The 15,221-nt window shown below is 58.4% G+C and overlaps 1 protein-coding gene across 4 annotated transcripts in view; it reads left to right on the plus strand.

Annotated features, from left to right (window-relative positions):
- Positions 1-15,221, plus strand: part of AKNA (AT-hook transcription factor) — a 43,907-nt gene that overhangs the window by 13,407 nt on the left and 15,279 nt on the right. For all 4 annotated transcript variants that reach the window (XM_081274333.1, XM_081274332.1, XM_081274334.1 and 1 more), the window contains 9 exons: positions 1,912-2,969; positions 4,554-4,628; positions 9,520-9,676; positions 10,283-10,437; positions 12,555-12,614; positions 13,538-13,665; positions 14,059-14,230; positions 14,673-14,815; positions 14,913-15,119. In XM_081274333.1, the coding sequence (XP_081130459.1) occupies positions 1,912-2,969; positions 4,554-4,628; positions 9,520-9,676; positions 10,283-10,437; positions 12,555-12,614; positions 13,538-13,665; positions 14,059-14,230; positions 14,673-14,815; positions 14,913-15,119 (2,155 nt within the window). The remainder of the gene's footprint in view (positions 1-1,911; positions 2,970-4,553; positions 4,629-9,519; positions 9,677-10,282; positions 10,438-12,554; positions 12,615-13,537; positions 13,666-14,058; positions 14,231-14,672; positions 14,816-14,912; positions 15,120-15,221) is intronic.

Below are 15,221 nucleotides of genomic sequence, written 5' to 3' on the forward strand. Positions count from 1 at the left end.
ACTAGCGTGGCCATCTTGGTGGTCCTCGTTTCCCTTCGCATCAAGCCCGCCGCAGACCATCCCCCGGCTTTTCCTGCCAGGACTCTTCCCTGATCTTGGTTTCCCCGTCTGTGAAGGGGGTGCCGGTGCTGCTGGACACCGGGCTTGACACATGGTGTGACTGCACTTAGATTGTGACGGAAAGGCCCGTTTCAGGGCCCTGGGCATCAGCAGAGCCCCTGTGGGTGGGAGAGGAGCCATTAGGCCAGGGTGTCCTGTGCCCGATGTGCCCCGCGTGCCTGCTCAGTGGGCATCTGGGCTCCTTCAGGGAATAGGGACTGAGATGCCCTGTGTAACAGGACAGAGGCGCCCCTTCCTGGGGCCACATGGTAACTGACCCCTGCAATGATGTAACAGCTGCCACCATGTCCCTGGGTCTATCCCATGTGCTGGACACAGGACTGGACCGAGCCTGGCCTTCTCTCCTCCCTTCACTCCCTGCTCTGCCAGGTAGGAGGGCCAGGCCTCCAGTTTGAATAAGGTCACCAGAGAGGTCAGTGACTCGCCCAGGCCCCAGGGAGGGGTCAGAGGAACTGAGTGAACCCTGGCTCCAAGGTCGACTGCACAGCCAGGCCTGGGTTCGAGGTCCAGGGCTTCTCTGAAGTTACCCAAGAGCAAGTTCATGCCTCTGGGCCTCAGATGTGCTGCTCTAAAGCGGCCGTCAAGGGAGGAGAATGCGCCTGGGAGGCACAAGTGACATGGAGTGACCAGGGTGTGCCCAGCCAGAGCAGAGAGCATATTCTTGGGGTCACCCAGACTCGCTCATGAAACTCTTCTATCCCAGAAGACGAAAGAGCAGGTGCTTAACAAGCACACTGCGGACAGTGGCTGGACGGGGTGACAAGGGGACGGGGATGAGGACAATGACGGTGGGGGTGGGGGTGTTCCTGAGCACCCACTGTATAGTCATCCAGCCACTCCTCTGCCTTAGGGCTTCACACACATGACCTTCTTCCCCTTCTTTCTCCCCAGTCAGCGCCGGGTGTTGAGCACCTGCTCTGCCGATGCAGCGGTGCCCACCGTGCCTGTCATTGTCCTCGCAGAGCTTACAGTGTCCTAGGGACCTTCATTAATGAGCAGGTGACACAAACAAACATCTCAGGGCTGCAGCCCCTGAGATGGGTGTCACAAAGTGCAGCCGTCCGCCCCTTGAGAGTGTACACTGGAGAATGTGACCTCGTGGTGGGGGGCTCAGGACTTCCCTGTGGAGCCAAGTGGAGCTGGTGCTCAAGGACGACTAGGAGGCACTCCCTGGGCAGAGGGAGGAGCCCTGCAGAGGGCAAAGCGTGTGCACCCAGGAGGGAACGAGGGGCTCGGTTGGGAGCAGGGAGAGCTTAGGTGAACATGGAGAGAGATGGGTCCGTGGAGCCAGTGGGGTCTGAGTGGCAGGGGCCGTAGGGCCCGCTTTTGTCCTAGAGCAACAGGGAGGTGCAGATGAGACGAGGGTGTGGCCTGAGGAGGTAAGCAGGTGGCTACTTCAATGTCCAGGCCTGAGAGGATATGGGCCGGGGCACAGCGGTGGTGATGAACTTCAGAGCAGTCAGCAAGTTTGAGAGCTCTGGAGGAGATAATGGGACAGGGCCAGGTGACAGAGTAGAGCATTAGGGGGAGAGAAGTGACGGAGATGCCTCCAGGCCTCTGTCTTGGGCAGCTGGGTAGGTGGCACTGCCATTTGCTGAGATGGGAGACCCTGCAGGGGGTGTGGCCATCCAGGTTTGCGGCTGGAGATTGAAGAGGTGTCCCAGAAGTACTTGGCTCTGTGGGGGCTCGTCGGGATTCTTGCCATCCCTGAAGCAGGAGGTTGAAGTGACGTGGGGTTAAGTCACATAGCCTGACCAGCCCGCGATAAGTGACAGATGACTGTCTTTCCAGAGCCTGAAGCAGAGGTCGTGGACAGCCCAGAAAGTTCCACCCTGCCTCTCCACTGGCCCCCCCAGCAGGACTGTCAGTTGAACATGACTGAAGAAGACTCAGATGAAGTCCCTGGGAGTCCTGAAGCTGAGGACCCTGGGGAGAGCTCCCCGAGGCCGGGGCAGGAGGCTGCTCTCAGCTCAGAGCACCGCGGGAACACCTGCACTGTGGCCCAGGGGCAGGCTCAGGCCAGAGGCTGGGTGGCCTCTGGCCAACAAGCCAGTGGAAGCCAACTTCCAGAACATTCTGAAGTCAACCCATCTGTTGAACTCGGCTCTGCCAGGTCTTGGAGCAGTGGCACCATGAGCCTGGGCCGCAGCAGTGACAGCCTTAATTCTTCCTGGGAGAGAGAGACGGATGTCCCCCAGCCCACTGCCCTGGCAGAAAACCTGCCACAGAGCCCCCGCCACCACCTCAACCCAGATGACAGAACTGGAGGCAGTGTTGCTCCGGCAACGCCCACAGAATTCCAGGACCCCTTAGCACCACCAGCCCAGAGCCCCCAGAACGCTACAGGCACATGGAAAAGAGCTACCACCAGCCTGTCACGGCCTGCAGCCCAGGCCTGGAAGCAGACGAAGACATCACCTAAGCCATTGCCCTCCCGATTCACTGGCTCCGTCAGCCTCCAGAATCCCCGGCCTAGGCCAGCTCAGAAGGACAGGTCTCTGCCCAGGCACAGAGCCACTCTGGCCAACCACTCCTCTTCTGATGCCCCCAAGTATGGCCGGGGGCGTCTGAACCACCCGCTCCCTGATTTCTCCAAGGTGGGGCCGCGAGTGAGGTTTCCCAAAGATGAGAGCTACCGCCCCCCCAAGTCCCGAAGCCATAACAGGCAGCCTCAGGGCCCCACTGGGCCCCTGATCTTCAAGTCACCAGCCGAGATCGTACAGGAGGTGCTGCTGAGCAGTGGAGAAGCATCTCTGGCCAAGGACCCACCTCCTGCCCACCCTATCTCCAGGGTACCCCAGGAGTTTCAGACGCCCGAACAGGCCACTGAGCTGGTCCACCAACTCCAGGTGAGCAGGGCTCCTGCCTAGGATCAAGTCACCCGGGCACCTGTTGGCTGTGACGGAGGCAGGCAGGGATAGGGAGTCTTGGGTCTGGCCAGGAGTCCCCTGCCAGCGGTGGGAGAGCTGTCCCCTGAGCCATGAGGCAGACCTAAGCCCTTTGGTCAAAAAGAGCCAGGACTGCTCACGTCTGCTGTGGTCAACCCCTGCTGGGAGAAACCCAGATACACTCGGGGGAGAATCGTACAGTGGACGCCACATTGTGTGCTCCAGCAGCTGCCAAAGCCTTCTCCATCTGTGTCTGACACCCCCTGCCCCCCTTCGGGAAGCCGAGTTCCAGGCCCCCAGTCATTTCACCTCTTAGTGCCTCAGTAATGACCACCTGCCTGAGCATGGCCGCCATGCCACGTGAGACCTAAAAGGCCCTGGACACCGTGGTTCAGATACCCAGGCGGCTCTCAACCCCTGGTCTGTGTGCCCCGTGGTGTTCCTCTCAGTGAGTTTGAGGGTCCTTCAGGGTCCTTTCAGGGAGTGGTCCCAGGAGCTCCTGTCTGACGTCTGACTCACTTCCAGGCCTCCCCCTGTGTTCTCTCTTTCCCTTCTTTTCGATTCTCTTTCAACCCATGTCTGTCCTCTTGCTTCTTCCTTGGAACTTATTATGGGAGGCTGGTGCCCCCTGGGAGCCACCCCCATCCTTCACCTTCACCCGGGCATCTCGTGGGGCCACTGGCCATCTGAGCAAGATGCTTTTTTGGGCCACCGTCGTCTGTGTGCCAGAGGCCCAGGCTCCGTGGAAGGAGTGTGTGGCCCGAGACAGCCCCGCAGGCCCGCCTGCCCCCTCCAGGGAAGGGCCTGACCGTGGTGTTCTCAGCCCGATAGTCGTGCCCTTGCCCAAGCCCTTTATTTGGGTGACAAAATTGCAGTATTCTCATATTGTTGCTCCTTCTGCATTCATGACCAGGAATTTTCTAAAAAGTAAACTCCTGCCTCTCACGGGTGGTCACCAAGGTCTGGCTCCCGTGGGGAAGACCCAAGAGGCTCCATCTGCCCTTTTCCTGACCTGTCTGCAGAACCTTGAGTGGGCTCCTCTCACCCTGCAGAGGTGACCGGTGACACTGATCATTGAAGGCAGATGATTCTGATTTAATGAAACTGTGACTTCTGAGTCTCCTGTGTTTCTACCAAGGGACCCTTGGGTGACCCATTCAGCCAGATTTTGAAAATAGTCACGAAGCACAGGCTGCTTCAACACCAGGAGCCGTGCCGGTGGGAAGGTGGGCGGCCCTACCCCACAGAGCTGGGCAGGGGATTTGGACAAGGAAGAGAGAAAGGGCCACCCTGGGGGGGTTGTGCATCCACGTGCCCTCCGAGGCCTCACCCTGGCTTCCTGAGGGCTGGCCTTGCTGTCCTGTGCCCCAGGATCTGGACGTGGGGGGGTCTGTATGTACAGCACCCAGAGATGTCTGCTGGGTTCCCACCTTGAACTCTGCTCCAGGGACCCGGGACCTCCAGGGAGGGGGCTCAGCCACCAGGGCCTCTTGCAGGGCTGGGTGCTGCGTGCCTGGTGTGACGGTTGTGCTCTCCTTCCTGCAGGAGGACTACCACAAGCTCCTCACCAAGTATGCGGAGGCCGAGAACACCATCGACCAGCTGCGCCTCGGGGCCAAGGTAACTGGAGGGCTGGGTGGAGGGGTCCCCAAGTCCTCTAAGAGGGGGCACTTTCTCATGGTCTTAGGGAGGGGCCACCACCTCCTGCCTCACTTTAGAAAAGGGAAAGTCCCACATCAGTGGTCCCTTCTGAGCATAGTGGAGCCCAGCCCTGATTCTACCTCAGTCTCTCTGTGACCTTGGCCATGACTTTGCCCCCTGGGCTCACTGCTGATGAGCTTAGATACCATGAATGCAGACTGTGGGGCAACCAGGAAATTCACTGGAAGCCTTTTTCTTCTTAGATGAGCTTTGGGATAAGTCGCCTGGGGTGTGACTCTTGACTCCATCACTAATCAGCTGTGTGACCTTGAAGAGAGAACTTGGGCTCTCTGAGACTCGAGGGACTAGACAGAATTTCTTCCGAGCCCCCGGTGCTTGTTTCCTGGGCCTCATCTTCCTGGGTCACACCTTTGCCGTCTCCCCCACATCCGGTCCCCACATCCGGTCCCCACCACCCAACAGAGATTGAGCACCATGTGGGGCAGGGTTGTGTGGAGGGGAGACTTGCCCCCTAGAGACGGGCTGCTGTGCTGCCCAGCTCTAACCTGTCTTGGGAAGAGGCTTCATCCTGCTCTTGGACCTTCCTCTTTCCTGGGGTGAGGCAGGAAGTGGGGGCTGTCACGGCCTGGTGGCTTCCTGCTGTCTGCCTGCCCACTCTTGCCCCTCGAGGCTGCCGTGGAGGCCTGGCAGCTGCAGGGCACAGATGCAGCCCCTCACCTGGCGTGGGTGCACCCGTCTCCTGCACGGCTTGTCCCTCTTGGGCTGCCCCCTCCCCCGCCACATATGGCTTTCATATTTAGAGGTGCTTCTGGGCGTGTGGGTGGAGGCGGCACAGTGAGAGAAGAGAGGAGGCCTGTTCTGCGTCCCCACATCCACCACCTAGGGTAGGAGCGTCCCTTCCCACCCTGCCCTGGTGGGGCACATCTGTAAGAGGGGCTTAGCGCACCTTCCTTCTGGGAGCCAGTGACCTGGGCCCGGGTCTTAAGGCTCCTCCAGGCCCTCCCAGTGCTGAGCCAGACCCAGGGATGGAAGGGACAGGAGTTGCTGCAGACCCAGAATGTCCCAGGAGAAAGGAACTGGTCACCAGGCCCAAAGCTGCCAGCAGCCCCATTTTACAGGTTGGGAAACCTGGGCCCCAGCTGGGGGGTGGCTGCTGCAGGTCCGGAAGTGGCCCAGGCGGGTGCTGCAGCACCTCCTCCCCTCCCCCCACTGGTTGAAGGAAGTGGTGAGCATGGCGGCACGGACCTGGCGCGTGCATGGCAGCCACCTGGCAGGATTAGGGGGTGTTACCAGAGATGTGCTGGGCAGGGGCATGGGCTAGGTGGACACTGGGAGCAACCAGGACCTCCTCTCCTGGGTATTCCTGACCCAGGACTCGGGGGCCTTCCCATGGGCACTGGGCTGCCTGGCTGAAGCCCTGGTCAGGTGTCCAGCTGGCAGGACCAAAGGCAGGAGAGGTTGGGAGCAGCTCAGCGTAGCTCACCCCTTTTTGCTTTCATGGTTGCCGTGGGAGAGCACCGTGGAGTTGGGCCCAGTCCCAGCCGCAGGGGTTACGGGCCCAGAGTGACGGAGACCTTGCCCCGGGTCCCACAGGGTCCTCATTCAGGACCCTGTACACTCTGCTCTGCAGATTCAGGAGACCCCAAGAATACACCCTGCTCAGAGCCCTGGTCAGAGAGCCCCGTCAGGGAGCCCAGTCCCCCCACCAATCCTGCCACTCGGGCTAAGCAGCGGCTGTGACTCCCTAGGGTTTGCTGAGCCCCTTGCCCTGCCCAGAGCCCATGGGAGAGGGGGCTGGCGCAACCTGTGGCCACTCAGACCAGGCCTGCAGTTTGTGGGTGGGCACGGGTGTGGACCCACGGGAAGGCGACACTTGCCAAACTGGTCAGAGGTGCCAGGCCTGGGCCCAGGGTCATCTCATCTGATGTCTCCACATGCAGAAACCAAGGCTGGGCCCGGGGAGAGGTTTGCTCAGCCTCCCACAGCTGGCCTGAGAGGCAAAGGTGGGAGCTGACATCTGTCTGCACATTCTAGGTGCCCCCCCAATCCTGGGAAGCCTGCTGCACCCTGGCATGGCGTGGTAGGCCTGGGCATGAGGCAGGTGGAGGCAGGCGGTAGTGATGAGGATGGCGAGCGGCGCTTGCTGTGGGCAGTCCTGGTGGTCTACAGAGCCTGCAACTTGGCCCCAGAGGCACTATTCACACCACAGGGCCACAGCCAGAGTAAAGGCCCAGGATCTGCAGCAGGGAAGCCGCCGGCTAGGGGCAAGCCCCGGGCTGGAAACCTCAAAGGATCTGGAGCTGGGCGCCCAGGGCCATGTGGCACGGGCTGGGCACCAGCATGGCCAGGAGTCTGCTGGGCTCTGGCTAGAGTGTGTGAGGCCATCACTACATCTGCTGCCTTGTCACCACCTCCCCCACGCCCTGGTCCCTCCATCTCAGCTGCAGGGGATGTAGAGGGCTGAGGTGACCAGAAGTTACCCCAGAAGGAAGTAAGGGATGACATAAATGGCCTTCCCCACAGTGTGTTCTTGGTCCAGAAGCCCTGGTGGGGGCAGGGCGGGAGGCTGTGTTCAGGGTGCAGCTCCCCTCCCCCCCCCGCTCCTCCCCCTCCCCTCCCCCTCCTCTCCCACCCCATTCATAAGGCCCATTAGCATTCTGAAGGCTGGAGGAGTCCATCTGTGCAAAGAATGCTCCTGAGTTTAACCCAGTGTTTCCCAAACTCACTGCCCACCCTGCCCAGAAGCCCTCAGGGAGCCTTCTGCCCAGCCTCAGGAAGCAGCATGGGACATCAGGCTTGAAAGGGGTGCTCTAGCCCCAGGGGCGGGTGTCTCCGTGTCCCAGGAGGGACAGGTTGCAGCTGTCAACCCCTCGCCCACTCCCCACCTCCTCTGGGCATCTGCACAGGCTGTGGGCCTCTGCTTTGGGCTCTTCTGATCCCTCAGGACACTTTCCTGCTGCTCTCCAGGTGGGGTCTGGGGTTGAGGAAGGGGTGGGTGTGAGGAGAGAAGGCATCTCAGGGCTGGGCCCCCCTGGGATTTGGGTCACCTCAGGAGGAGAGGGGTGCTATGGGCAACCCCTGCAGGCGCAGGTGGGGCGGGGGCAGGGCTGAGCAGATGGCGAGGGGATTATTAAAATCCAGCTTTGTTCTCATCTGGTGGGGCTCAGCCTGGTAGAGGGGGACCCATAGGGCCAAGTCACACGTGGGCTAGATTTTTTCTGCCCCATCCAGGACGCTTAGAGCAACATGAGCATAAGAAGCTGTGTACCTGGGCACCAGGGAGCCCCCTCCCATAGGCCCACTTTCAACTGCCTTTGACCTTGGGGCAGCAGGGAGCCATCGTGATAACCCACCCGACATCATGATGGGGCCCAAGGCAGCACTGGAGTATAGCTCCTCCAGGGTCTTGTTCCACACTGGCCACGTGAACAGTTATGGTGGGGATGATGGGGATGACGGTGAGGATGGTGATGATGATGGTGCTGGTGATGGTGGTGATGCTATTGATGATGATAATGGTGGTGGTGGTGGTGATGGTGATATGGTGGTGACGGTGGTGGTGGTAGTGATGCTATTTATGATGGTAATGGTGGTGATGGTGATGATGATGATGGTGGTGGTGGTGAAGGTGATGGTGATAATGGTGGTGATGGTGGTGGTAAATGATGGTAATAATGGTGGTGATGGTGATGATGATGGTGGTGGTGATGGTGATGGTGACAGTGGTAGTGGTAGGGTGATGGTGGTGGTGGTAGTAGTGATGCTATTGATGATGGTAATGGTGGTGATGGTGATGGTGAAGAAGATGGTGGTGGTGGTGATGATGGTGGTGGTGGTGCTGATGATGGTAGTGATGATGATCATCATGACGGTCGTGGTGACGATACATATGAGGGTGGGAGCCGCTGTTTATTGGGCGCTTACTTCATGCCTGGAAACATTAGCTCTAGGACCCCCAGGGGTGTGGTTGGGGAGTGTGGGGAGGAAGCTGGCTGTGACTCCCGAGCATGTGCACTAAGCCAGGGCTGGAAACTCTGTAAAGGGCCAGGTGGATGGTTCTGCTCTGTGGCCCTTGCCATCTCTGTCACGGCTGCCCAGCACTGCTGCTGTGGAGGGAAAGGCCGTGGCCGTCATGGGAGCATGTGGGCGTGGTGTGCTCAGGCGGCCCCATTCCCAGAAGCAGACCCTGGTACCCCAACTCTAAACTCTTCATGGACCACAGTTCCTTCATGGACCACGCTGAGCTTCAGCTGGTCTAACCTGGTCAGTGCTCCCTCCAGAGACTTCCTCCCGGGGCTCATGAAATCCATTCTCAAATGGTGGCGATTTGCTACAGCAGGGGACTCGTTTGCCCACTTGGTGGCTCGTTCTTTCATTCAAACATCCATTGATTGCTATTCACTAACCATATAATAATAATTGTTGGAAATATTTTATTTAATTAAAAATATCAATAATTATGACTATTATATGTTATATAGCATAATTACATTATTAATGCCATTAATAACAATTGCTAATAGTGGAAAACCATGGGCTTTGGGGTCAGATAGACAGTGTCATAATCCTGGTCCATGGATTTTTCAGTTGGAAATTTTGAGTAAGTGACTTAACCTCTCTGAGTCTCAGTTTTCTCCTCTGGAAACTGGGGGTGATGTTCCCCGTCCTGCCTCCCTTTTGGAACCACGGTAAAAAGCAGACAAGGGCATGTGAGCTGCTCACAGTGCTGGCCTGCTGGCTCCATGGTTGTCTTTATCACCAGGTGGGCCAGTGCTCCTGGCAGAGGCCAGTGGCCTGAGGCCTCCCGGGTGAGTCTGCTGCCTGACTGCACTGCCTCCCTCTGTCTCAGGTGAACCTGTACTCAGACCCGCCCCAGCCCAGCCACAGCGCCCAGGTGGGGATGATGCCCCAGGGGACCAAGGCCTTGTCCTTCACCATCCCCCAGCCCTGCTCTGTGGAGTGGTGGCCTGGTCCCTCTGAGAAGCCCCAGGCCCCGGGAGCTACAGGTGAGTCTGGAGTGCGTGCAGGCTCCCGCCTGAGGTTCTGCTGGGGGACTCGGTTTGCCAGGGAGATGGCACTGGCCTCAGGCAGGGGACAGAGGGAGCCAGGCGCTCCCTGGGCCCTTTGACCTGAAGAGGCCAGTCAGCTGGGGAAACGCCCTGCTTCCAGAGACGCCTGGTGGGCCTGCTCTGCCGCGTGGCATCTCCGTGGCGGTGGGTGAGCTGTGACAGAGCTTCGTTCCTGTAGCACCTGCACTGTTGTGCCATGATGGTCTCAGGTCACCCCGTCGGCCTGAGGCCTGCACTGTTGTCGCCCAGGACGGCTGGGAGGTGGGGCACGCTGAGGTCGAACTGCAAGAAGGGGAAGGCTCCGGACCGGAACCTGGGTCCTCCTGAGCTGGAGCCTGGAGCTCTGCCCCTCCCAGCCAAGCCATCTGGGCACTTCCGGCCTGGTTCTCGCAGGCAGATGAGGCAGCCCGCTGCCCAGGGCTTCTCCTCAGCCACGGTGAAGAGGGCCCAGCTGGCCCAGCTGTGGTGGCCTTGGGGTTGGGCACTGTCTGTCTGCCCGTGAGGACTGTCCTTGGTCTCAGTGTCCCTGGCTTTGTATTTCAGGGTGGCCGTCAGCTCAAGGATCCCTGAGCCCCTCCTTGCCTGCTAGCAAGCCTGCCTCAGGGTGGCTTCCCGAGAGCCAGGGCACCACCAAGGACCGGTCCTCCATGGGGTGGACCCAGGCCCTGGCTTCCCAGACCAGTCGGTTCCTGGCCAAGGTGAGCAGCCCCCAGCTCTGCCCTAGCAGGACTTAACTGCCTGAGGTCTCAAGAGGCCTCTAGGATGCCCGCCGTCACCCCTGCCCCTGCGCTGAGTCCACTTGGCTCCGTCCAGCACGACCCTCTCTCCTGGCTTAGAAGCCACACTGCTGCAGCCCCCTCCCCATCACTCCAGCAGCCGTGACCTTCTTTTTCGGCATCGCCTCCCGCCAGAAACCTGCATGTGTGTTCCAGGCGTCCCCTCAAGCCCAGCGAGACTCCACTCTGAGAATTCTGGAGGAGTGACAGGGCGTGCCTCTCCCCCTCGTGGTTCACCTCGTTACTGAAAGCAGTTCTGTCACCGCTCACAGGGTTTCAGTATTTCATCAAACACTCCAAGTCACTGAATCGTTTGCACGTTTTTTAATAAATACACAGTTGGCCTTTCTCCAAAAGTGCTTAAAGCAGCTTATGAAAATACCTAACGTTTTAACCACATTCTGAAAAAGGAAGTTAAGAAACTGGGGCGGAGAGGAAGTAAGGGGGGAGAAAAACATAGGAACTTAGTGAAATGAGTAAGCAAAGTGTTCCGTGGGACCCTGAGCACTTCACCACAATCCCACCCTGGCCTTGAGCTCCCCTTGCCAAGGCAAAAATGGAAATGCAGTCACGACCTGCACCAGGACCGTAGAACCCCTTCCTCAGAGAAACATCCCCATCCCGTCTGTGAGACCTCCCTGTCCCCACTGTCCCGGCCAGCACGCTTCTCACCTGCGCTCTGTGTCTGCGTTGGCCTGTTCTGATCATTTCACATAAGTTCCGCGGTGTTTTCCAGGCGCATCCATTTTCAGGTACCATGTTCAAGGTCCTCGTTCCTCTTTATCTCCACCATTCTTGGTCCCGTGGCTGGAGAGACTTTGCTTCCCATCCTGTGTGTTTTCCATAAAGCAAAGTCAGCCACCACGCCAGCAAGTGCTGGCCACTAGCTGACCCCTTGTGATCCGGGCTGCACTCTTGGACACAGGCCGCTGGCCCCTGTGACTGTTGGGGTCTTGACATGTGATGGTCTGAGTGAAAACAAGCAGAGGGTCATAGAACACCCACCAGCCCTCCAGGACAGTGTGGGGAGGAGACATAAATCCCCCCACCATCTGTTACATGGAATACAGGTTGAAGCAGTATTTGGGGTCAAATAAAATATATTATTAAAATTTATTTTACCTTTTTTTTGACATTTTAACATGGCTCCTAGAGAATTTTTAAATTGTACGTGTAATTCATAGTACATTTCTAATTTATACATGACATATTTTAGTATAATTATATAAATCTCTGCATCATGCTTCAATACTGATCTCCTAGAGACTCCCTAAAAGCGAACCCCAAATAATCTCTTGCTTTTTCTTTTTCTTTCTTTTTTTTTTTTTTGGTAAAAAAATACAAATAAAAATTTGTGAAGAAATAGATGCACCTAGGATGTATAGACCCCCACCCCCAATGCTCAGAGGGTCTGTTCAGGGGGAAGGCCATCTCCCCCCACAGGGGAAGATGAAGATCATGGGCAAATCCTCCATTTGACATAAGGGGCTTGAGCATCTTCAGATGTTGACATCTCTGGGGGCCTGGGACCAGTCCCTCACTGAAACCAAGGGACAACTGTACAAGAAAACATCATCCCACTTTTTCCCCTGTGTTTCCTATGTGTTTTGTAGAGGGCAGTGCACTAGAAACACTGTCCGGAACCTGGATTTGACACTGAAGGTGTCTAAACATGAGACCCTGCCCATGTCCCCCTCCTCCTAGGTCTGCATGCTGTCCATGGACAGGTATTTAGGCTACTTACAGTCTGACCCCTCAATGGGCTGCCATAGACGCCGTCCCTGGGACCCACGCACAGGACCGAGTATGCTTTGTTGTCAGGAAGTTCCAGCAGGCTCCACTGGGATGTCCCAAGGTGTCCTGACCAAGGCCCGTGGCAGTCCGTTTCCAGTACCTGCCTCCTGCTCGACAGAAACCCCGCGTCCCCAGGCCAGGCCCAGCCTTGCAGGCAGAAGTGCGACGTGGAGGAGCATGGAGGTCTGCAAGGTGCAGAGGGCTCTGGGTTGACGGAGCACATCTCTTCCTCTCTCAATGTCCAGGTAGAATCCTTCGAGGGACTGGTGCAGACGGGGCAGCTCACACCCCAGGACCAGCTCAAGGTACTGACCTGTCCAGGAGATGCCCATGGAGCCACTAGACAGCTCTGTCCCCAGAGCACAGTCTTCGCAGCTTCTTACTGTATTAAGGATGAGAGTCCCAGACAGGGTTCCTTTTAGAATAAACAACTCCTGCTTAGCTTCCCCAGGCAGTGGTCACTGTATCACAGGACTTACCACCTTATCAGCCACAGCCTGGCCGGCCAGGCGCCATGGTAAACCCCCGACGTCCGTTATTTTATCTTCATAAAAACCCAGACAATTGCAGCCATCACCTTATTTAACTGCGGAGGGATTAAAGCCCAGAGCAGCTACGAGAATGCCACACAGTCTTGGGCAGCAGAGCCTAGAGCCAGCTCCTCCTTACTCCCACACTTGGGTGCAGATCTTGGTTGCGCCACTCACTCAGTCACTGTGACCTTTAGTCACCAACTTCAGTGACCTCCTCCCTGATCCTCAGCTGCCTCCTGTTTGAGTGAGATGATAAACTGTCCTCTCATTGGGGTTGTGGTGGAGCTGGGGGGGGGGGTGGGACACAGTGCTTCAGCACAGGCCACACTCAGCCAGTGCTGGTCATCATCAAGAGCAGCGTGCTGCCATCGTGCCATCTGTCATCATGCCGCTACTAGGACTTGGGTGAGGGGTTCATTTTCTGAGACCCAGTTTTGCAGAGTCTCTCGAGTATGATTCTTAGGGGGACATAGTGACGGTACATTGGACACTGCAACTGTGTGGTCCTCAGGTCCCTGAGGGTCTGCCCAGGCAGGGTGGTGCCCAGGCTCTGAGTCAGGCCTCTGCCTCCTGGGCTGGTGTCAGAGAGCTCAGGGCAGAGGCCTGGGCTGGGACAGCAGTCCCCGGGGCTCCTGTGTGCAGGACAGAGCTGCGGGGGCTGGGCACTCAGGGCTTCCTGGCTGGTCTGGTTTCAGGGCTTCCAGCAGCTGAAGGCCACCCATGCGGCCCTGGAGGAGGAGTACCTGCGGGCCTGCAGGGAGCCACACCTGGCTCCGCCCCTGGCCAGCTCCAAGGGGACCACTGGGAAATTCGATCCTGCCAGGTACAAGCTGAGGAGGCCCAGGAAACAGGTGGAGCAGGCCCCTGGGTTTCCTGGGTCACCAGGAAGGGGTCACTTCAGCCTCACAACTCGCACACCAAGCAGCAGAGAGCAGTCCTCCCATCAGGACACAGCCAGATGGCGGAGCTCTGGAGCCTGGAGCCGCGGGGGCCTGGGAGGAGGGCTGAGCCCCTCACTGGGGCCTTGAGGGGCAGCCTGGGGACAGTGGAGGAACCTGGGCTGAAGCCTCCTGGTTCCCGTGGAGTCTTCTCTCGGCTTGTTTATTTCAGCTCTCAACGTCACCCAACTGGTGACATGAAGTGGCCCGTTCAGGGGCCTCCCTGAGGTCTCGTCCCTGATGCCCAGCTTCTGGGTGCCGCTGTTTCCCCACCCCAGGGAGCTGGAGGTGGAGATCTACCACCTGGGCATTCGCCTGGACGAGCTGAAGGGCCACATGGACCACATCCAGCGAGGGCCTGAGCTAGCGGGGTCCAACTCGGCTCTGGACACTTCCCCCACCACGTGCTTCCCCCACCCGCCAACGCACCCACCCGCTCCTTCTGGACAGGTACCCACGCCAGTCTTCCAAACTCCTACCCAGAGGTACCTCTTTGCCCAGGCACACTGGGATGCTGCTTCATTTCCCAATTGACCTCTTTAGTAAATGTGTGTGAAGTGGGTGCCACATGGGATAGGGGTTCAGCGGGGCTGGGGCGGCGGGAGGTGACCTCTTCCCTCGCAGAGGTTTCTGAATGGTTGAGCTAGTAACCTGTCTGTAGGGGCCGCTGTGGACTGGGGAATTGCTGAGAAGCACTGACTGTATGGTGCTTGTTGGTAGTAGCTGCTCAATTCATGGCAGCAATTTTGAGTGTCACACGGGCCCGGCACACGCATAAGGGGGTGTTGGCTAGTGAGTCTAATATACCTCACTCTTCAGCACCCAGCACAAGAATATCTAGGCAGACACTTAGGAGCCATGTTTAAGTCTGCCCCCCACCTTTCCGACTCAGCCCACTGGCACCTGCCCGCTGCATGCGAATGTGGAGGTGAGTCTTGGTGGCAGTGAGGTAGAGGACAGGCCTCCAGACTTCCCAGCCCTGCTCAAGCATAAGGAACTGCAGGTGGAGCAGGATTTCCACGGCCTCCTGGAGAGGTGAGCACCCACCAGGAGGGAAGCTGGCCACGGCCGGGGTGTCTGGGTCTCAGCTGTCCTGCTGGGGTGAGGTCACCGCCTGCTGTGTGTCCTGCAGGTACCTCAGTGTGAAGTCCCTTCCTGAAGCCTTGAGGGTGGAGGAGGAGGGGGAGAGGGACGAGGAGGAGCAGGAGGAAGAGGAGGAGCGTCCTTGCACCCTGGAAGTCGACGGGCCAGCTTCAGCTCCAGGGAGGGCCGAAGCCACCGGGGCTGTCCCAAGGCAGTACCTGGTGCAGGTGGAGAGGAATCACAGGGCCCCTCTGCAGTAAGTCCCCAGGGCTCCCCTACATGTCCCACCCCGGCTCTGAGACCAGAGACGGTTGCTGCCCAAGCATGCTGCATGCTCTTCAGAGTGGACGTGGCCAGC

This window comes from Spermophilus citellus (genome assembly GCF_964194105.1).
Source record: "Spermophilus citellus genome assembly, chromosome: 2".
Lineage (NCBI taxonomy): Eukaryota > Metazoa > Chordata > Mammalia > Rodentia > Sciuridae > Spermophilus > Spermophilus citellus.